The following is a 21,134-nucleotide window of genomic DNA, read 5'->3' as shown; positions in this document are numbered from 1 at the left end:
GAAAAGTTAAAAAGTTGTGATTTGTCACATGAGCTTCAGTGGTGAGTTTTTGTCCCCTGGTTAATAATGAAATTATTTTAAAATAGCTTTTATTAAAGAATAAAGTTAGTGAGATGACAAGGAAGGAGACTCATCATCCTGTTAGAACAGGTACAGGTGTATATACACAGGTATTTTTTACATAACTATTCTAATTTGTGCTGAAAACTTCATGTACTGATAAATAACTTCTACTTGGCTGCATGAAACTTTTTTGTTCATGTTTCTTCGTTTGTGATTATTTTCTTTTTTTTACATTTTAAATTTTTTTTCCACGTCAGTCCATTTACACTTTCAGTCCATCCTTCTCATCCATAGCATTTCCCTGCTCATTTTATCCACTGCATCTTCTCTGCTCATCATTGGTAGAAGATTCTGGCAGCACGGCCTGCATGTGGCTCCCTCCTCTTGTGCTGGCATGTGATGGTGGCACCGTTGTGTTCTCTTCCTTTCCCTTTTTACTAACAGACGCAGACCAAACTGGAGCATGCCCGCATTAAGGAGCTTGAACAGAGCCTGCTCTTTGAAAAGACCAAAGCTGACAAACTCCAGAGGGAGTTAGAAGACACTAGGGTAATCGTTTTCACTATTTAAATAACAAGACTTGATTTGTGTTGTGGAAGATTTCTGATGACACAGTCTGTTGGGTGTAACATGTGCTGGAACAGGTCCTTGCTTCTGCCATGATCAGAACCTGCTGCAGATGTAGATGGAACACTGTAAAAATTAGCATTAATTCTGAGCTTCAGTGTGGGGTGTGTGTATGCCTGTGTGTGTATGCTCCTTTTCTCAGAAGAATTCAGGTAAGATGTCTTAAAACTGCAAAACGAATACTTGAATCCAAGTCAGAAGTGACACATTACACTGGGAATTGACATGAAGGAACGTTCAGTGGTTCCTTTTTAGAAGCAGCACAAATAAAAACAAAAGTAGAGATCAACTGTGCCAAAGGTTTTAACACAAACTTTGTCTTTGGAGCTTGGTTTCTGAGGTTTTAACTAGTTGTTGTACTACTTGCTTTGCTAAAGCGTGCTTGGCAGTGACATTTAGTCTGGTTTTTTTTCCACCTATGACACAATCTTTTCATGGATACCCCAGTAACATTAATAATACTGTTGCCTGTCACAGTATTACTGGACAGAGTTTGTCCCAGGTCAGGAGCTGAGCAGATGTCAGTTGTTAAGGATAGTGACATATTCATGCTCACACGTGTGGCTTTTCTTGAAGCTGAGGTAGGATGCACATTACAAACCCAGGAATGTTCTCTATAATAAAGTACTTTTGAAGAGCAATTGCAGGTAATATCTTTTGCATGATGATGGTCTGATAAGGAGGTTGAAACTGTAACTTCCTCATTAGAAATAATTGTGGAGGCTCTTCATGATTTTCCATACTGCAAACTGCTCCAACAGTGAAGAGCTCAGATAATGTGAGGTCACTTTTTCAGAGGAACAATGGAGTGGGTGTAGAAGGAGTTTAAAAGGATTTGGAGGATAAAAATGTATTTGTATTTTTCTGGCATGAGATTAATTTGGAAGCGATTCCTTGAACGAATAAAGACCTCAGGGTTCTCTGTTCTTTTCCCATCTGCTTTAAGATGCTTCTGAGAAACATTTTGTCAAACATCAATAAAATACATAAGCACAGTGTGTAAGTTGCTATTTCTAGATAACTTCAAAAAATGCATTTTACTAAATTCCACCTTTAGAGATGACATAATAGGCATGCAAGACAAAGATGGGGACTTCTACACTTATTTTTTAAGCAGTGATTTATACATAAATGAAACAACAGTTGACCTTGTTTCACAGCCTTCCATGAAAAGCTTTTGTAAGCTTTTGATTTACTGAAGTTTCTGTAGAATTTCCATAGAAATAGGAGTTGGCCAAGAAACTCAAAGGTGTTCTGATCCCAAACGCTGGTACGAACAGACTGATGGAGGTAGTCTGCAACACTTCTTGGTTTCTTTTCAGTGGGGCCTCAGTGTCTTTGCATGAAACAAACCTTTTCTAATTCCTTCTTTTTTTCTTGCAATGCTGGTGATCACAGGTGGCCACGGTGTCGGAGAAATCTCGTATCATGGAGCTAGAAAGGGACCTTGCACTGCGGGTGAAGGAGGTGGCTGAGCTGCGAGGGAGGCTGGAGTCCAGTAAACACACTGATGATGTGGACACTTCTCTGTCTTTGCTACAAGAAGTAAGTTCTCTGCAAGAAAAAATGGCAGCAGTTGGCAAGGAACATCAGAATGAGCTGAATTCACTGAAAGAGAAGTTTGGAAGTAGCGAAGAAGCACTGCAGAAAGAGATCAAATCACTTTCAGCTTCAAATGAGAGAATGGCAAAAGAAAATGAATCCTTGAAGACGAAGCTCGATCATGCCAACAAGGAGAATTCAGATGTGATAGAGCTCTGGAAATCCAAGCTGGAGTCTGCAATTGCCTCCCATCAACAAGCAATGGAAGAACTGAAAGTGTCTTTCAGCAAAGGTGTAGGGGCTCAGACAGCAGAATTTGCCGAGTTAAAGACTCAGATTGAGAAGATTAAATTAGACCATGAAAATGAAATCTCAAATTTAAAACTGAAGCAGGAAAATGAAAAAGCTCTGCATTTAAAAGAAATTGAATCACTGAAAGCAAAACTGTTGGCAGTCACAGAGGAGAAAGAGCAAAACCTGGAAAGCCTGAAGACCAAACTGGAAAGTGTGGAAGATCAGCATCTAGTAGAAATGGAAGACACTTTAAACAAATTACAGGAAGCTGAAATAAAGGTAAAGGAGCTAGAGGTACTGCAAGCCAAGTACAATGAACAAACCAAAGTTATTGATAGTCTTACACCACAGATCAAAGCTGCTGAAGAAAAGCTTTTGGACCTTGCTGCACTTCAGAAAGCCAATTCTGAAGGTAAATTGGAAATCCAGAAACTTAGCGAGCAGCTTGAGGCAGCTGAGAAACAAATTCAGAGTTTAGAGACTGAAAAGGTTGAAGGAAGTAGCAAGGTTTGTATCAACACCCATCCTTTTATTTTCACTTCGCTTTTCCTTTACATTTGTACTGTTCTAATCTGCTGTAGCAAATACATCACAGAAATAAAGGGTTTTATTGAATGTGTATCTTGGTACCATCCAAGGAGGTTTAGAGAAAGTATTAACTGGGTCCTGGGTCTCAACAGATTCCTAGTGCTTGGTCTGCACCACTAAGCAAAAGGAAGATTAAATTCTTCCTGCATTTCTTGCTGCAGGCCTCAGCATCTCTGCTGAGAGCTTCACACTGTGGAAATGTTAGTTTGTTAGCTTATTTTGGAGAAGAATCCACCCATCATTAGTATAAGTTTTTAACCTTTGATGGTAGAGCTATTCAGATAGAGTGAGATGGGGCTCAGTGGAGAAATATCTCCTCTCTACCTTCTTTACCTATGAGAGACTACCTGGTCTCTCATAAAACAAGATGATGGAGGAGGCTGTTTAAGACAATAGGAAGCAAAAAGGATCCTGGTGGAACTTTTCTTTAGGACAAGGGTGTGCAGTGATGTTCTTGGGCCCTGTTTCACAGCATTTTTGAAGCACAGACTGCAATGTGAGATTTTAGCAAGATTACTCCTAATTTTGGATGAAATGTCTCTTTAAAGTTTGATAGAATGGCATTCAGGACTTGGAAGTTGTTCTGCCACTGCAGCTAGGAATGGAAGTACTAAGATACCACCTCGCTGTAGGGGTTCCCCACATCCCCAGCCTGTGCATGACCTGACAAGCTAGAGCAGGAGTTGTAAGAACAGTGAGAAAGTCACTGGGAGTAGCTTTCCTAAACCCTTCACAGATGGTTCCAAGATACTGGATTTCTGTGGACCTTTGACTCTTGCTCTTGAGGTCACACTGAATTTCTGCCCCCCAGTGTGGTACAGAGCCTGCTGAAAAATGACACCCCTGGACAGGCCTGGATATCCAGCTGGAACATAAATGGTACATTTAGAAGTGAAAAAAGTCAAAACAATAAAGAACCAAAACTACTTACTCAACTGATGCTGTAACTTTGATTGGAAATTTTACACGGACTCAAAAATGTCTGCCATTAAAGAATGTTTTCACCATTAATTCCAAGAGAACTAAATTTTAATGATTTCAAATACATTCCAAGATGCAGTTAGCACTGTGATCATCAGTGGAAATCAGCTTCTCTCAGTTAACACAGCACTTTTTTTTCTTCAGTTTGTTTTGTCTTTTTTTTTAATTTTTCATCTTACAGTGAGTTTAAATGTATGGTTATTTCTTTCAGATTCCATGTTTGATTTTCCTCCTTTTTCATTCATGCTTGTAATTTTATTTTACTCCATTTCATCATGTTTGTTAGGCTAGTAATCTGGCCAAAGAACTGCAGGGCAAAGAGCAAAAGCTTCTTGACCTTGAGAAAAACTTGAGTGCAGTAAATCAAGTTAAAGATTCTTTGGAAAAGGAACTTCAAGTTTTGGTGAGTAATACCCAATAATTTTGACTTTATCCTTTGGATTTTGATTTTCATGGTGAGAGTGTCATTTAAATCTGTGGATCAGCTCTGAGCAAAGTCTTGGAAAAGGTGTTTTCCTCATGAAAAGAAGGCAGGGGGCTCATGACTAATTGGATCCATCTCAGAATGAAAAGAGCATTTCACCTGACTTCACTGTTACTGGATGGTTTGTCTCAATAGAACTCCTCAGGTTATGGATTTCAGATAAAATACTAAACCAAAGCCAAAGCAGCATGGAGTTTGGGTTCAGACTGCTCATTGGGGCCCTCTGTTATAACTGCTGTATGAACTGATGCTCACTGTGCACACGTATTGCAAATGGGCTTTGAGGGGCTGTTGCATCTGATTTCTCATTTTGCAAATTTAATTAAATTTGTAAGTATTCTGTAGCTGGGTGGGATTTTCCTGAGTCACTACACCAGGGTTTGTAACAAAGACACTGGTATGGGATTGAGCAGAGGGTGGCAGGTGTCCTGTGAGCAGCATGGGGAGCTGCTTGTGTTGAGCAGCCCAGAAATCCTGTCTCCTGCTCTGGGCTCAGGCTGCAGCTCCATTGCTGTGCTGGCTGGTGCAGAAGTTACTGTGAAAATGTAGGGACTTGGTTGCAACCAAGGCAAGGGAAACTCTTGCTTTATGTTGCTAAATATGCTAAACCATAATTCAAAACCTTCAGATCAGTTTGTGCTAGGAGTGGAGACTTTTCTATTTTGTCCTTTAAAAACACCTGATATAAATTCAGTGGTTGAACTACACTGCTGCTACCAACCTCACCAAAGGTTTTATCCATTTTTTCAGAAAGAAAAGTTTACTAGTGCAGCTGATGAAGCAGAAAACGTTCAACAAACTATGCAAGGTATGTCTTCTGCTGAGCTAAACAAAGCTGCAGAAAATAAGGGCTGCAGAATAAAAAGGTGTTTTCCATGTGCTTTCAAATTTACACCTGGCAGGGCAGCAGTTTCAGCAGCTATGGGAAGGACAGGATTACTTGCAGCCTCTCTCAAGAGTAATATTCTTACAAGTAGGTGAAATTATCTCCAAGTAGTGACTAACTTTGTTTTCAAAATTTTACTTGCATAGAAACAATAAAAAAACTAAACCAAAAAGAAGAGCAGTTTGCACTCATGTCTTCAGAACTGGAGCAGCTGAAGTCTAGCTTGACTGGTAAGGAAGTAATAAAATGGGAAGCTTTGATAAAATGCATCAGCTTTGTGCTTGGGTTTGCCTCCTGCTCAGCTCCCTGCAGTGCTGGCACAGATGCACCTGCCTTCAAGAGAAAGCCCCTTAGGCAGAAAATGGCTTTTGTGGCACCATGCATAGTAACCCAACAAGGTGACCATGATGTTAGGAAAACAGGGCAGCAAGGGGGAAGATTTCCTGGTTGAGTGGAGCCTCAAACCAATAGTTAAATTCTTGTCTGATGTTGCAACAGACTCTGCAGCTGTGGTGATGGGCAGTACCTGAGGAGGGCTGGGGGACCAGGCTGCAGCAGTGCAAGGGTAGGACAGTTACTTCCCAGCAGCCTTGTCAATGAACAGTGTTTTCTTTTTAAGGACATCAGAAAGCCTGTATGTCAGTCTGGCTGTCTACCCCTTCCTCTGTCTCTGAGGAGGGGGTCTTGCTGTATCTCTCTAGTTGCACCTCTCAATTGAAAACCAATGCAGAAAGAAATGCACAATTACAGCCCTGTAAGCCAGCCTCTCGAGGCATTGCTGGGGCTGTACAAGTCACCCCAAGGGCTGCTCCTGCCCTTGCTGGCAGCACCTGCCCTGGACTGAGGCATTTTTTCCCTGTAGCTTCATGTTGCTTGCACTGGTTGTCTTCTGCTGCTCTGCTCAAGAGCTGCTGATGGTCTCACCTCTAAGATGTGCTTTATTACCCTCTGATACCCTTCTTGTGTCAGCCTCTCATGGCCTGAAGTTAAATTAATCACTTCTGAAAGAAAGATTCCTTTACTAGTTGCTTTTTTTACTATTTCTGAAGAGTTCTGACCCTTCTGCTGCAGTTCAAAAGTCAAACAATTGTAATTTTTAATTTTGAAGGTGCAATTTGCAAGCTCTGCAGCATCACTGTTGCTCTGATTATAGTTCTTGGCTATCTTCTAGCTAGGCTGTGCATACCCTTGCTTTTACATCGACTAGACTGCTAACCTTTGTCTTGCTCAGAGATGGAGAGGAAACTGAAGGAGCGAGAAGAGAGGGAACAGCAACTGATGGAGGCTAAAGCCAAGCTGGAAAATGATATTGCAGAGATCATGAAGTCTTCAGGAGACAGCTCTGCCCAGCTGACAAAAATGAATGATGAGCTGCGGGCAAAAGAGAGGTATTCTCCACTGCCAAGGCATTGCCACCTTTGTTCTTTACTCCTGCCCTCCTAGCTTCTCCTTTTATCTTTTCATAAGGATCTGAACAAGATCCTCCTGAGTGTCACATTGATGTGACATGTGAACTTATTCTATCAAGTTAAATTAATCAGAACAGTCTCCTCAGAGTGATTTGAACAGCATCTGACATTTACAGTTCTAAAATTCTTGTGTCACTTGCTTGTCAGGAGTAATGAACATTTTAATAATCTAGACTGTTTTGTGATTCTGCTTCTTAGTTATTTGATTACCTGATGAGCTTGGTTTGTTTTGATATATGGAAGACTTGGGTCATATTTTTGACTAGCAAGAGAAGATGTGGTTTGTTTCAAATAAAAAGTGTATGTAAAATAGTTGTTGTTTACTTTTACAAAACCCCAGACTGGGAGCAAGGTAACTGGCAGCTCTGTTGATCTGCACAAGAGCAAGTGCTCAGTCTCATGTGTGTATATATAATTTAGCAGAATATTCTCTTTATGTTAAATAATTAAATCTCTTTCTAAATGCTTCGACAGAATATAGAACTTCAGCAGAACGTAGAGTCTTTCAGCTCTGTCCCTGTCATGCTGTCAGCAAAAAGTAATGTTCTTTTATTTGGTCTTCCTAGGCAGTTGGAGCAAATACAACTTGATCTTACAAAAGCAAATGAAAAGGCTGTTCAGCTTCAGAAAAGTGTGGAGCAGACAACACAGAAAGCTGAGCAGAGTCAGCAAGAAACTCTCAAGATCCATCAAGCAGAACTGAAAAATATGCAGGATCAACTAACAGACATGGTAAGAAGAACATTAAAAAGCACTAGCTAACCATTTGGAGAATATTGCACTGCTGCCTCTTTACCTGTGTTGTTTTTATCTTCTATCAGAAAAAGCAAATTGAGACCAGCCAGAACCAGTATAAGGACCTTCAGGCCAAGTATGAGAAAGAAACTTCGGACATGATCACTAAACACGATGCAGATATCAAAGGTTTTAAGCAGAACTTGCTGGATGCAGAAGAAGCACTGAAAATGGCACAAAAGAAGAATGATGAGTTAGAAACACAGGCTGAGGAGCTGAAGAAGCAAGCAGAGCAGGCCCAAGTACGTATACTTTATTATTCTGCAAGTAATTTAATCTTTCTGATTCAGTGAGTCACTGTTTTCTGCCTGGCTTCATCATTTCATAGGAGGATTTTTGCAGTTTCTTTTTTGAACTTTTCCAGGGTAGGTTAATATTGGTTAGGGAAGAGAAGCATTGACAACTAACTGGTTGGTCTTCTCTAGATTACACAAGAATCCATGAAATACGGTTCTTTGATGGTAACATTTTATGTTCATAGATACCTGGCTCAGCACAACTTGTTGCAGCCAAATGATGTTACCTAGTTTTTAAATGCATGACTTTTAAATAAAATATGTTTCTTTTAAAATGTTAGACACCTGAAATTTTGTTCTCTGGTATGATCCTGTAATATGTGCAGCTATTTAGGAAGTAGCTTGACTCCAGTAATTCTCACTTTCTTTCTCCAGTTTTTGAAGTGACATTGCTGCTTGCTTTCATCCCTCATTAGTTATTTGCTGTAATCTTTGATGCTTTAGCAAAATATTGAGTGTATAAACTGGCACACAAGTCAACTTGAAATACCCCACTGATGTGGTGTTTTGAACTAAACAGGTCATGGCCGTATGTTTGGGACAGAATTATGAGGAGAAATAGCTATAGAAGGTGAATCTGAGAATTGAAAGTCAGTACCTAATATAGCTCCCTGCATTTTAATTCACTTGGACTCTCATGAAATCATTCCCTGCCTCTTTTCTAAGTGATTGACATTCAGAAATTTGTTGAGAGTCATTTTAAAAACAAGATTAATTCTCGTGTAGAGGAACCTTCAAATCATTTGATTTTCTTTAACCACCAAAAAGTTTTCCTGCAGATGGTGGGTGTTTTGTAAGGAAGCCTCAGGGGTGGCTGTCAGCAGCTGGATGTGCACTGGGTCTGTGTGTCAGGGTATACACATTTTTAAAACTGAAATTACAATAGCTCTGGTTGGCCTTAAACCACATTTCTCATTTGTCTGCTTGATTTCATGTTTGTTTTCCCTTTTCCCTGACTTTATTTCTTTAGTCCTTAAGCTCTGTGTTAGCATCAGCCAGAACAGAGATTGAACTAATGTCAGACAAGATGAGGGGTTTGATATCAGAAAAAGAGACTCTGGCACAGGAGGGGAATACTTTAAAATTAGAGAGAGGTTCCTTGTTATCCAAACTTGTAGAACTGGAATCAAAGATTTCGTTAATGCAACGAGACCAAGAACAACTCTGGACAGTAAACGAAGAACTTAAATCAGAAAACAAAAGAATCCTAAAGCAGAAGGAAGAAGCTGAGACCAAAAGCCAGCAGGAAAGCAGAGAAAAGGTAGCACTGATTTCTGAGCAAAGCAAATTACTCTCTGAAATAGAGGCAGCTCAGGCAGACCTTCTGAGGGTGACTCAAGAAAATGATGCGCTCCGGTCTTCAGAGTCAACCTTGCTCCAACAGCTGAAAGAACTTCAGGCCAACACAGATGCCATGGATGTGGCATGTCAGAAACACATCAAGGAATGGGAAGAACTGGAGAATTATCAGAAGAAACTTCTGGAAGAGAAATGTGCAGTTGTTAAGAACAAAGATGATGTTATTCAGAAGCTGGAAAGTTCTTGTGAGGCCCTGGCCAGAGATCAAAGTGAGCTCCTGCAAAAAGTGTCAACTCTTACTGCAGAGAGAGATTCGGCCCTAGAAAAACACCTGTACCTTGAAAATGCACAGTTAGCCTTAAAAAATGAAATGGACAGTCTGCTGCAGACAAGACAAAGTCTGCAGGCTGAGAAGGAGATGCTCCTCAAAAGCATAGAAGAGCTGCGTGTGAGTTTGGACAACAGGGTTAGTGAAAACCGAGCACTGAAAGTAAGGATGGAAGAGATGGAATCAGACCTCGAGACCAAACAGAAGGGACTTAAAAAAGCCATGGAAGACAATGCAGAGCTGAAGGATTCCCTTGCTGCTCTCTCTCATCATCTTGAGGAAATGAAAGCCTCAAGAGTCAGATCCAATTCCGAGTGTGTGCAGTTACTTCAGGAGAAAGAGGCTCTTTCTTCATCAGAACGAAGGCTTCTGGCTGAAAGGGAGGAACTGCTGACTGAAAACAGGGCGGTTGCTGAAAGGCTTGCTCGTGCCACAGCAGATGCCACACTTGCTGAGAAAGCCTTTACTGAGAAAATAAATGAGCTGAGCTTAGAAAAGGAATCTGTTTTTCATAAGTTGTTGCAATTTGAAAAGCACAATGAAGCTCTTCTTCAAGAGAAGAGTGAATTGGAGAACAAATGCTCAGAGCTTCTTGATGAAAACAAGTCTTCTGCAAATGCAATTTCTGATATGAAGAGAGAACATGAGCTGGATGTCTCGGCCAAGAGAGCTCTGGCCCAAGAGAATACCATGCTCCAAGATACCATTGAAGCCCTCAAGGAAGAGCTAAGTAAGAAGACTCAAGAAAATCAAGAGCTAAGAGCCTGTAAATGTGACCTTTCAGACCTTTTGAAAGAGGCCCAGGATGCCAAAATAACACTAGAAGATGAACTGGCTGCTGTGTCACATGCCAACCAGGTCCTGTCATCTTCACTCGAGACCTGTTCCTCTGACAGGGAAACACTGACCAGAGAGAGGACTGAATTGCAAGATAAGTGTCAGAAACTAAATGGAGAGGTTGAGGTTATGAAAGAAAACCTAGCCAGAGAAAAGGAAGCTAGAAAACTGGACAAGGAATTGTTTTTGTTGGAACATACGGAACTTCAAAGCAACATCAGCTTCTTGGAGAAGGAGACAGAAGAGCTGAGAGAGAAAAAGAAAGAATTTCTGACTGAGAAAGAACTTTTAGTTCAGGAGAAAGAAAAATCTGAATCTAAACTGGTGGAAATCATTAAAGAAAAAGAAACCCTCTGTGCAGAGAAGGAGCAGCTTGCTTCCAGTATTGAACAACTGAAGAGTGACTTTGCTTCCTTGTCTACATCAAAAGCAGAGCTCCAGGACTTGCATAACTCTGTCTCCAAGAGACTGGATGATCTTCAGCACAGGTATGAGGTGACAGAGAAGGAGAGAATAAAGCTACTTCAGGAAAATGACAGCCTGCTTGCTGAGCAGAAGAGTCAGGTCATCATCAAGGAGGAAATACTGCAAGAGAAGGAGAAATTCTCCAAGGCTTATGATAAACTGACCGAGGAAGTAGCACTTTTAGAACAAACTAATAGTGATCTCTCAGGCAAACTGCTGGTGTCTCAGGGCAAAAATCAGATGCTGCAGGAGGAGATGAACAATCTGGCTTTGAAACTAAAAGAAATTGAGACTCTCCAGGCCCAAACAGTAGCCCAAAAAATTGAGGTATTGAAACACAGAGTTAAACAATCCAGTATTGTTGTACTAATACTGAGCACTAACCCAGGGGTGTCCTCTGCACTTCATTGCACAATATATTACTTTGGTTGTAACTGGGAGTCTGAAAGACACTTTAATTATTTAAAAAATATATATATTTCTAAATATAAAAGCTTACCCTGCTGATGAATGTTGCAAGAAAACAAAGTAAACTGTGAATAAAAGGAAGTTTTGTTTCCTGAATCTGGAAGTTGATTAGCTCCTTCTGTTGAAATTTTCTGCAGCTTGAAAGCCAGAGTAGTAATAGATATGGTTTCAGATTAGCTCTCTGTGCAATTTTGTGTTAAATTACAACTAACTACAAATTTGAGTTGCTCAAAACATAAAACAAGGTACTGCTCCTGTAAATGCAATTGAGTAACAAACAGTGCAAGTGAATCACTTAGATTTTCATTATAGAACTTCCAGTCTGTTAAACACTTTGGCATCTCTGGTGTTCTTTTTATTCACAGAATTGTTCTCTATTCACCACCAACAAATTCTGTAAAGTATTTTGAATTTCAGTTTGTGGGGCTTTAATCCCATAAAAACACTTTGAATGCAAATTGGAATTAAGGTATCCTATAGGAATGTATTATTCCTACTGAGGTGTTTTCATGTTCCTGTGAATTATTTCCCTTTCTGAGGGCATAATGGACAACGCTGAAATAATGCAATAATTGGCTTTATCTCCTATTTAATTTCCAATTATGTTTCAAATTTTCAGCAGTTTTTTGTAACCCCATTTTCTGAAAATAGAGGAGTCTGTTGGAAGTGAATATCTACTGAACTACTACTGTCTAGAGTGGCTAGAAGTCTAAGAGCAATCACAGTGGTGGTAACTGGGAATCCAGGAATTAAAAAAGAAGAAATGGGGCTTCCTCAGTGGCAACACAAGCATGGGGCTATGATCTATTTCTGCATGGAACTGAATCTTCCCATGTCCATTTATTTTGAGACTTTATGCAGCTTCCAAATGCAAATAAATTCCCAGCTGAAGTCCTTGTTTAATTGGAAAGCAGTTGGCAACCACTGGAACTGTGCATAAAGTGATGTTGTTAATCTTTTGCTTTCAGAGCTCTTTTTGGTAATACTTTTTCTTCCCCGATTCCCCTTTATATATAGGCTGCCAAAGTGGCAGAAGATGTTTTCCAGACTGTGGAGAAGGTGACCAAAGAGAAGGATGCCATTCACAAAGAAAAGATTGAAACTTTGGCCTCTTTGGAGAATTCTAGACAAACAAACGAGAAGCTACAGAATGAAGTAATCACATTTAAATGCTTTGACATGAAAAGCTGTGCCTAGTTTGTAAGGAACAACTGCTGAACTGTTGAATTACAGAGAATTAGCTGAGGCGAGAGGGGATTTTGACATTTTCTCACCACAATACTCAGTCTTGTGAAAACTTACTACATGAGTGCACACTGGCGGAAAATCTGGGTCCTTTACAAAGCCATATGAATTATGTTCTTTTGTACTTTGCATGTGGTTTCAAATACCTCTACAGCATATCAAGTTTTGTCCCTTGAGTCTTGGGGCAGCAACAAAAATAACTTCTGTAAAGGAGCTGTGGATGCTGCAGTCAGTAGCTTTTGCAGGTCCCAGAATCAAAGAGACATGGGTTTGACCTGAGGCTTTATCAGTCTGGCTGCATCAGTGGCTTAGATGTGATGCCTCTGTTCTCAGTCCCCTGGTGGTAACCATGGAGTAACAACTCCACACTGCAGAGCTCTGAGTAGCAGGACTCCTGACCCACCAGAGTGGTCACTCCAGTTCTTACCTGTGTGCTGCTTGCTCTGGACAGCCTCTGTGATCTTGACATGTGTAGCATTTCTTCTTTTTTCCACCTGTTAATCAGAATTGTGGTCTGACAAGGCATAAATTCTGCCAAGCTGGACACTTCACATAAATACATGAGCACAGCAGTCCCAAAGAGCTTCCCTGTCCCATACAGGCAGCAGATCCTCTAGGGACCTGTTCCTCAGTCTTTGCCTCCCCACCACTTTGTGATACTTCAGGGTATGAAGGAGAGAAAATGTCCTCACTGATCCTTCTCACTCTTCCACCCCAGAGTATCTAGTCTAACATCGAACTGGCAGCTTTTCTGCAGACCCTGAGCACCCTGTAGCTTCTCCTTGATGGCTCTTTCATCTCCTGCAGCTCCTTTAAGGGTAGGGACCAGCTGGGCTAACCTAACAGCCCCAGCTTGTGCTCAAGCAGTAATGATTTCCAACGAGATCTGATGGCTTGAGAATTAGAAGTGGTGACGTTCACAGTGGCAGGGGTTTCACTTTCTGGATTAAAAAAAAAAAATCCACAGAGTCCTGTAATGCCATGAGAATGGCTGAAGATTATCCCTTATGTAATGTCGTGTGCTGCTGAATGTGAACAAATAGGGCTCACGGGCTTGTGGTGTTTCTGTGGTAGATGCAGGCTCAGTAAGACAGACAACAATTTGTCCTGTGCTACAAGGTCTCTGAAAGGAATTACTTGCTTATGGGTGCAAGCACAACGTTCAGCCAGCTGCTGCTCAGAGTATAGGGTATGGTAGAGCAGAACTTCTTATCAGTTATCCTAGAGGAATTCAGCTGATTTTAGCAACAAGCACCAAATTTCTTACTTTTAAAAAGGTGCTTGGAGTTGCGTAGCATGTAGAATGGAGGAGCCTTGGAGCTTTGTGGTTTGCATCAGGGGAACTCCATCAGATTACTGAAAGCTGCTCCTCAATGGACTTTGGTTCTTTGTGCTGCTTGACTGGATTGCAGAAAGTTTCATAACATTTTTTGTTAGACAAATGCTTTTCAGTACAAAAAAACTAAATTAATTTAAGGGCTAGAGATGAGAAGGTGAAACAGCTCAGCTCAGGCCCCCATTTTGCTGAATGTATTTTCTGATGCTACACCTAAGAATTGTGTGGTTTCATGAGTGTAATGAGGTGTTTTCTCCCTCTTTAAGTTGGACATGCTTAAACAAAACAACCTGAAAAATGAAGAGGAACTTAATAAATCAAAAGAGCTTCTAAATCTGGAGAACAAGAAAGTGGAAGAACTTAAAAAAGAATTGTAAGTATTTCATAGTTAAATCTGTTAAACCATTCCTTTGTAGTTACATTTAGCATACTTTTTTTGAAATAATTGTCTTTCAGTATCTCTGCAATATCCTCACTTATGAAGCAGGTATTAGGTCAAAACTAACTATTAGTTTGACAGGCATAAAATGTGCAATCATGATGTTACTCCTGAGTTGCTGAAGGGTATTGAAGCAACTCCTTCACTCTAAGCGTTTTGAAATAATTTATTTGTTGGAGGAAGTGCAGAGTTCTGCCACCTGAGGGCACTAGGTTATTTTAAAAGCTTTATTACAAAGAAATTCTGTTTGGATTTAATGACAAGTACACTTGGAGTGTAAGTTTGCTGACAGAAAATCTGCTTCTGCTTTTATTTTTCATTGATGACTTCATCTGGCTTCTTGTTGCACTTAATATCTATCTGGTACAGTACAAAAGCCATGTCTAGTAAAACTAGAGTTAATTGCTTATTATTTGAAATACTTCATTTGAGAAACTACCTCTTATGTACTGCAAACTAATGATGTGTAACATTGTACCCAAGCAAATGAACTGCAAAGCATCTGATACAAAGTAATCTGCCCTGAGGAATCTCATTGTATCAAAGCTTTTTGTGTTTCACCATGAATAAATATCCTAGTTAATGCTCCCCGGCAGTAGCTGCATGTACCCCCAGCTGTCAGAGATACAGTGCAGTTCCCATCTCTGTTCCCATCTGCTCTCTGAGAAGAATTTCTTGACTCCTTAAGTGAGAGCTAAGGGCAGCTTTGACTAACTAGTGTTATTGTAGTTCCACGAGTCATTTTGTGACAGTTCTTCACCCTTGCTCTGAGGTGAAGTTGGGGCACACAGGAAATCAGCCAAAAGAATTAACACCCATCTTCTGTTTGTTTGACAGTTTTCACTGCTTGCTTTTGACACCTGCACACTTGCACAGAGAGCAGCCTCCTTTGAGAAATGCAGGATTTCATTCCATGAGCAGTTCTACCTGCCCCAGTGCTCGTGGGAAATGCCAGAGCAAAATAATTACTTCCAGACTAATTGTTCTACTGGTGGAGCAGCCAGGGCGAGCAGACTCTGGTGTTATGGAAAGACAAAGTGTATTAGACTGCAGTTTGTCAAGCAGAAGTTATTTACAGAAGATACTTCCTTGACAGTCTTCAGCACTGAAAGGTGTTCTCATGATCCTGATCACTCTGGGTGTTTTTAATTTTTTTTTTTCTCTTAAGGTTAATCTTAGTCACAGACTATTTCTGAATGTGACCTCTAATCATGAGTGGTGAGAGACATTGGGGATAAGTGGAAGATCGTCTGGTTATTCTTTAATTTGTGCTTGTTAGAATTGTTCTGTGCATTGCCTTGTTTTAATTAGAGTAAGGAATTAGCTTGATTATAGGCATTTCTTGATCAGCAGTAATGTGGGCAGAGAGAAGACCTTTGAGAGGGCAGTTAAAGGTGGTCCTTTGTGTTGTGAGGAGAGCAGAGGGGAAATGTTGCCCCCAGGAGCTGTGACTGTAGATGGGACCTGCTGCTGCCTCTCCAGCTGGGCCTTCAGAGGCCACCACTGTCCTTTGTGCAAGAGCCTTCTGTAAAGCCAGGAGGAAGGGAAGCAGAAATACTGGAAGTTGTGTGTTCACTTAGCACTGGACACTGGCAGCTTAAAGTTCCTTGGCACTCAGCACCAGGGAGCATTTCACCCCAGTATTTTGTGTGTCCAGACTGCTTTCATGAACAAGCAGAAAGAGGAGAACTGGTTGGTGCTGCAGTTCAGCAAACAGTCGTTAAAAATAGGGTTGTTCCTGCATCAGCAAGTAGATGGTACCAAGAGAATTTAAACAATGTTCAGGGATGGGATCCAGCCTGTTTAATCCAGTCTAGGTGGATCAGATTGGAAATCATTCCAGGTGAGACCAGATAGAAGAAAAGGCTGGAAAATCTTGGTCATATTACATGCTGAGCTCCAAGTAAATCAGACTTCCTTTTGTGCCTTAAATGTGCCCAATAATAGACCACAGAGTCCTTGTATTTTGAAGTGCTTGAATAAGTTTCTGACTTAGGTGTTCTTCTAGCTCCCACAGCCATAAAAGTATTTTTAATATTCCAGTCAGGCTTTAACTCTGGGTAATACTGGCACATAGGAGTACTGGGACTCCTTATGAGAACAAAATACAGTAATAAAAATTACTGCTTATTGAAATGAAGTGTACCTTTTTTATTTTTTGAAAGGTGCCAAATCTCATAAAAACTTCAATTAGTCACTTGTGTTACAGACAGACATGCAAAATAATTTCTAAAAAAATTTGTTGAAAATAAACTTACTTTAGGGAAGCCACACAGCTTAGCTGCAACACGGGCTGATGAAACCTGCAAATCCTTTTTTTTTCTTCATCTTTTGTTTTGTCTCATTTTCAGTTTTGTATCTGTTCAATAATGGAATAGATGAGACACTTCCCTGTTTTGCCTCCTGTGATCTTGCGCATTCTTACATGTTTGGATGTCAGACCTTGTGAGGGGTATTTAAACGAGTGCAACTGTAAAGTGTTTTTTTCTTTTGCCCTTTTTATTTTTTTTGTCGTTTTTTTGGTTGTTTTGGGTTTTTTTAATGCTCATGTTTTAACTCTGGCTACAAAGTTGACTTCTGAGAGGGTCTGTAAACCCCATCAACACTGGCATCAAGCCCTGCCCTATGTTCCTGCACCCAAGCGCCGGCAGTGCACGGACCTGCCCGGCTGAGCTCACCTTCCAGTTCTGGGAGGACCTGACACATTGAAAGGAAAAGGAGTTTTGTGCTGCTGCTGCTGCTCTTCAGGGTTAAAGCCACCCCTGAGGTATAGATGGTCACCTTTATTCTACACCCGACACGTGACCTAGATGTATTTTTCCAAGCTGTGAAGCCGAATCTCTCCCACAGCCTTTCCTTGCCTCTCTGGTTCCTATGGTAACGATGCTCTCTCTGTCCTCCCAGCGAAGCACTGAAGCTGGCAGCAGCTCACAAGTCCCAGCAGCTTGCAGCTCTGCAAGAGGAGAACCTGAAACTTGCCGAGGAGCTGGGCAGGAGCAGGGACGAAGTCACAAGTCATCAGAAGGTAGAGTGGCTGGAAGGTGCCCTCACCCGTCGGAGGTGGCAGGGCTGCGCCGTGCCTGGGTGACGTTGGGCTGCATGTTTGTGCTTGAAAGAGGAGCTGTGCTGAGAAGGTTTTGAAATAAATTTGGAAGCCACCTGCACTGGGAGGGCAGAACCACAGGCTAACAGGAGGTTACGTAACTTGTGAGGGATACTTGGGAGGTTTGGGAATAAGCAGAAATTAAAAATGCTTTAGCCAAGTGTATTAACAGACACTTGCTATTTCTGTCTGAGTAATTTTGTTATACAACTGTGGAAATCTCCATCTACCCTGTGCTAAGGAAATGTAGTTATTTAATTCTCCTTATTCCTGCTCCCCTTTCCCACTGAAAAGAAGAGTATTTAGGATGTTTTTCAGAATGCTCTTTAAAACTACTTGGTTGGACTCTGTCTCTGAAAAGCTCTGTGCACATGTCTGCTTGTTTAAACTTCATACTGTGCATGGACATGAGCTGTGTCTCAGCCAGGTGGTGGGTACTGCAGGACTAGAATCAGTGTGGAATGTTTTTCTGGTGGCAGTTTATAGGAGAAAAAAAGGCTCTCTTAATTTTGTATTTATTATTATTATGTTTCAGTATATTGGTGAAATCTTGAAGTACAGGCTTAGTTATACAGCTTATAACACTGGTACTTGCCAAAAGAGACATTAGATCTACAGCCATTAAACGTGGTGGGTTTATTCCTGGTGGAGCAGTTCTGGTGACAGCCACACTGTGAAAGCATCTTCAGAAGATCTAGTCCAAAAGCAAAAATGTAAAAGACATGGGTTTATATATTGCCCTCTGAGATGACCCTTGTGCAGAAGAGGGCTGTGCCTGTTCCAGTGGAACAGATCTCTTCCATCCTGGAAGAAAGCCTAGCATTTTAAAGCCAAGAGGCTGACTATTCTCTGAGAGTTCTGTTTGGAAATACTTAGGATGGGTGACAACAGATCTGGGCAGTTTCTAAGCCCTTTCAGCTGCTGACAGAAGTGATGCCCGAGCTGCTTCATCCCAAAGAGCCTTTGGAGATGATTAAGGAGCGTCCCAGACGTGTGGGCTCAACCACTGACTCATCCTGCATCTGAGTAGCAGAAAGAGAATGCTGTCATCCTGAGCAGCCAGTGGCAGCTCTGCTCCCCACACCCACAGGTTTGCTTAAATTATTTCAGAACCTTTGAGGCAACCTGTTATTTTCAGAAAGAGTTGTAACTTAAAGGTTTCAGCAACATTGGTCAGATCTTTCTGCCTGTGCTAGGCAGCCAGAGTTGATAAACAGAGAGTCCCTGAGGGAAGGGACCCTTCAACCTACATGGCTGGCAGTGGTTGCTGCAGTCTCAGGCTGTGGCCTCCGTAGTTTCCAGATGTCCTTGTGAAGGAGTCCTGCTGCCTGCATCCTGCCTGCTGTGGAGCTACCAGCAGGAATCCTGCTCTCACTGCCCAGATGGAGACCATAGTCTGTGAAACACAGGGATTAGTCAGTCATCTTGCAAACTTCTCAGTTCACTTGCATCGTGGCCTTTTCTGCCCATGAGTAGGTGGCTCCAAGACCAAAGATCTGGAGGATCCTCTAGAGCTTGGACAAACAGTCTGCTTGCCTTCTTCAGCCCTTTGTGTTGCATTGTGTCCTCTTCTGTGAGGAAGATGCAATCCCAACCGTGGAAACGTGTGAATGCCATCTGCTGCGGTTTCTAAACTTAGTATTTGGGCTATAGTGTCTTTAGGTCCAGGGAACTGCACAGCCTCCTGAAAGACTGGGAGAGGCATTTGGTATTCCAGGGAGCTCTGTTGTGGCAAAAGCAACAAAGGCAAAATGGTTTCATCTGAAATGCAGGTTTCCTGCTGTGTCACATAACTAATGAGTGCAGCTCCCCTCAGTTCAGTATGGTTCAGTTCTCTGTGAAATGTGTAGCCCACCTGCCCAGAACTGTTTTATTTCCTGGATGCTCCTAAAAAGCATTCCCTGCCTCATTTGGAGCCTGTGAAGTACTAACCATCCTTTTCAGGCTGAGACAAACCGGCTCTTACCCCAAGCAGTAGGACTTTTTGTAATATTCTCTTTAGATCTTACCCAGCCTAAACCTACAGTCCCCTTTGAGTCTGGGTTCTCTTACTGAAATGGGAAGAAAACAATCTGGCCTTGAGGACCCTGACCTGACCCATGTCTGGGGTGAGCACCACCTCAGGGACCCCCCCGCTGCTGCCTCGCTGGCTTCGGGCCTCCTTGCTTGTCTGGGGAGTGGAAAAAATGTTACTGTGAAGAAAGGCTCTGTTAGATTTTAGAGAACAAGAATCTGTGGTAGCAGTGGAGAGGTTCACCACAGAGCAGGACTTGGTGCTGTGGATACTGACAAACTGGAGAGTGGGGAGGAAAGCAGAGAAGGCAGCAGTGCTGCAGTCTGTGTGAGTCTGTGCATGTGCCTATAAAGCTGCAGGAAGAAAGGCAGCAAGTGTGTGTTTTTTGGATTTTGAGCAGTGTTTTTTGGATTTTGAGCAGTGTTTTCTGGATTTTGAGCAGTGTTTTCTGGAGTTTGAGCAGTCACTGTGGTAACTATATAAATTCTAGCAAGTGTGTCAGTCAACTGGGTTAGTGAATCTGTGGCTGCGCGTGACACACTTTGCAAAATTAATGAACATGCTTTCATGAATGATTTATCCTGACATCTAAAGGTTAAAGTGTCTTGTACTAAGGATGCTGAGGGGTGCTTTTGTATATTGATCCATAAATAATTAGCTGTTTGCAATTAGTTAAAGATTCCCTGTCAGATAGACACTGAGCTTGGGGAACTTCTCTAGCTTCACATTATTTGTTGTGGGATTTTGGTAGCCTCAGACCTGCCCAGACACTTTATCTTCACTGGGAAAAGGGTAGAAACATCTCCTAGCTCAGCTGGTCCATCTTTTATTAAAGGTATGTGAGAAGTCTTCTCTGAGGCCAATGAAAGAGTGAGCAGATTGCTGGAGAAGTGCAGATGAGAGAAGGGGTGTCCTTCCTCCCCTTCTGCTGCAAAGCTGCTCAAAGCTTGATCTGTGCCTCATGCAGCTGCAACAGGGGTTTAGAAGTTGCACAACTCCCCTAAAATCTCCTTCATTTTTCTCTCTTTTAAATCCCCTTCTGTCTTGGTCTGTACAAAAACCACTTGTCTCTCCACAGCCAACCAGGAAACTAAAAGGGAGGAGAGATGCAGGGTTTATACTCACAATCTTGGAGCATTCCACAAATTAAGGATTTTCTGAGTTAAACAGGCACCAGAACCTTTTCCTAAAAGAAACTGATGCAAAAGAAGAGTGTGTATGTTTGGGGGTGGGAGGGAAAAGAGCATCATGGAGCTCTGAGGTCGTGGCCTCTGGAGAGCAAAGGGTGACTAATGTCAGTATGAGGGTTTTCCAATTGCAAGGGGCAGTCAAGAGCATAAACAGCAGCAAGTGGAGCTAGCCTAGGGTGAAACAAAGCCATTTGTTTGTGGAACATGGCCAAGTTAATGCTGCACAGTGTGAGCACAGAGAAGTGCTAGTGCTGGTAGAGGGAAAGCAGTCCAGAAAACCAGCTGGAAGAGTGTGATGCACAAGAGATTGCAACGTGAGTCTGGGGGAGGAGAGGGGCTGGATAAAATACATGTCAGAGGGGGTTCTGGAGAGGAGGCTGAAGAG

The 21,134-nt window shown here is 41.7% G+C and overlaps 1 protein-coding gene across 13 annotated transcripts in view; it reads left to right on the top strand.

Annotated features, from left to right (window-relative positions):
- The window catches only part of CLIP1 (CAP-Gly domain containing linker protein 1), a 69,839-nt gene that overhangs the window by 39,069 nt on the left and 9,636 nt on the right, over nucleotides 1–21,134 (top strand). For 6 of the 13 annotated variants that reach the window (XR_007891060.1, XR_007891058.1, XR_007891062.1 and 3 more), the window contains 12 exons: nucleotides 508–612; nucleotides 2,089–3,033; nucleotides 4,382–4,498; nucleotides 5,330–5,387; nucleotides 5,612–5,695; nucleotides 6,697–6,853; nucleotides 7,501–7,666; nucleotides 7,756–7,971; nucleotides 8,996–11,281; nucleotides 12,440–12,577; nucleotides 14,270–14,376; nucleotides 17,347–17,467. Coding sequence is in view for 1 of the 13 variants with exons in the window: in XM_051634416.1 (XP_051490376.1) it covers nucleotides 2,089–3,033; nucleotides 4,382–4,498; nucleotides 5,330–5,387; nucleotides 5,612–5,695; nucleotides 6,697–6,853; nucleotides 7,501–7,666; nucleotides 7,756–7,971; nucleotides 8,996–11,281; nucleotides 12,440–12,577; nucleotides 14,270–14,376; nucleotides 17,347–17,467 (4,395 nt within the window). In the remaining 12 variants the exon portion in view is untranslated. The remainder of the gene's footprint in view (nucleotides 1–507; nucleotides 613–2,088; nucleotides 3,034–4,381; nucleotides 4,499–5,329; nucleotides 5,388–5,611; nucleotides 5,696–6,696; nucleotides 6,854–7,500; nucleotides 7,667–7,755; nucleotides 7,972–8,995; nucleotides 11,282–12,439; nucleotides 12,578–14,269; nucleotides 14,377–17,346; nucleotides 17,468–21,134) is intronic. The other 7 variants (XR_007891066.1, XR_007891065.1, XM_051634416.1 and 4 more) reach the window with 4 other exon arrangements.

This window comes from Apus apus, chromosome 16 (assembly GCF_020740795.1).
Source record: "Apus apus isolate bApuApu2 chromosome 16, bApuApu2.pri.cur, whole genome shotgun sequence".
Taxonomy (NCBI): domain Eukaryota; kingdom Metazoa; phylum Chordata; class Aves; order Apodiformes; family Apodidae; genus Apus; species Apus apus.
This window is presented reverse-complemented; position numbering and strand designations above follow the sequence as displayed.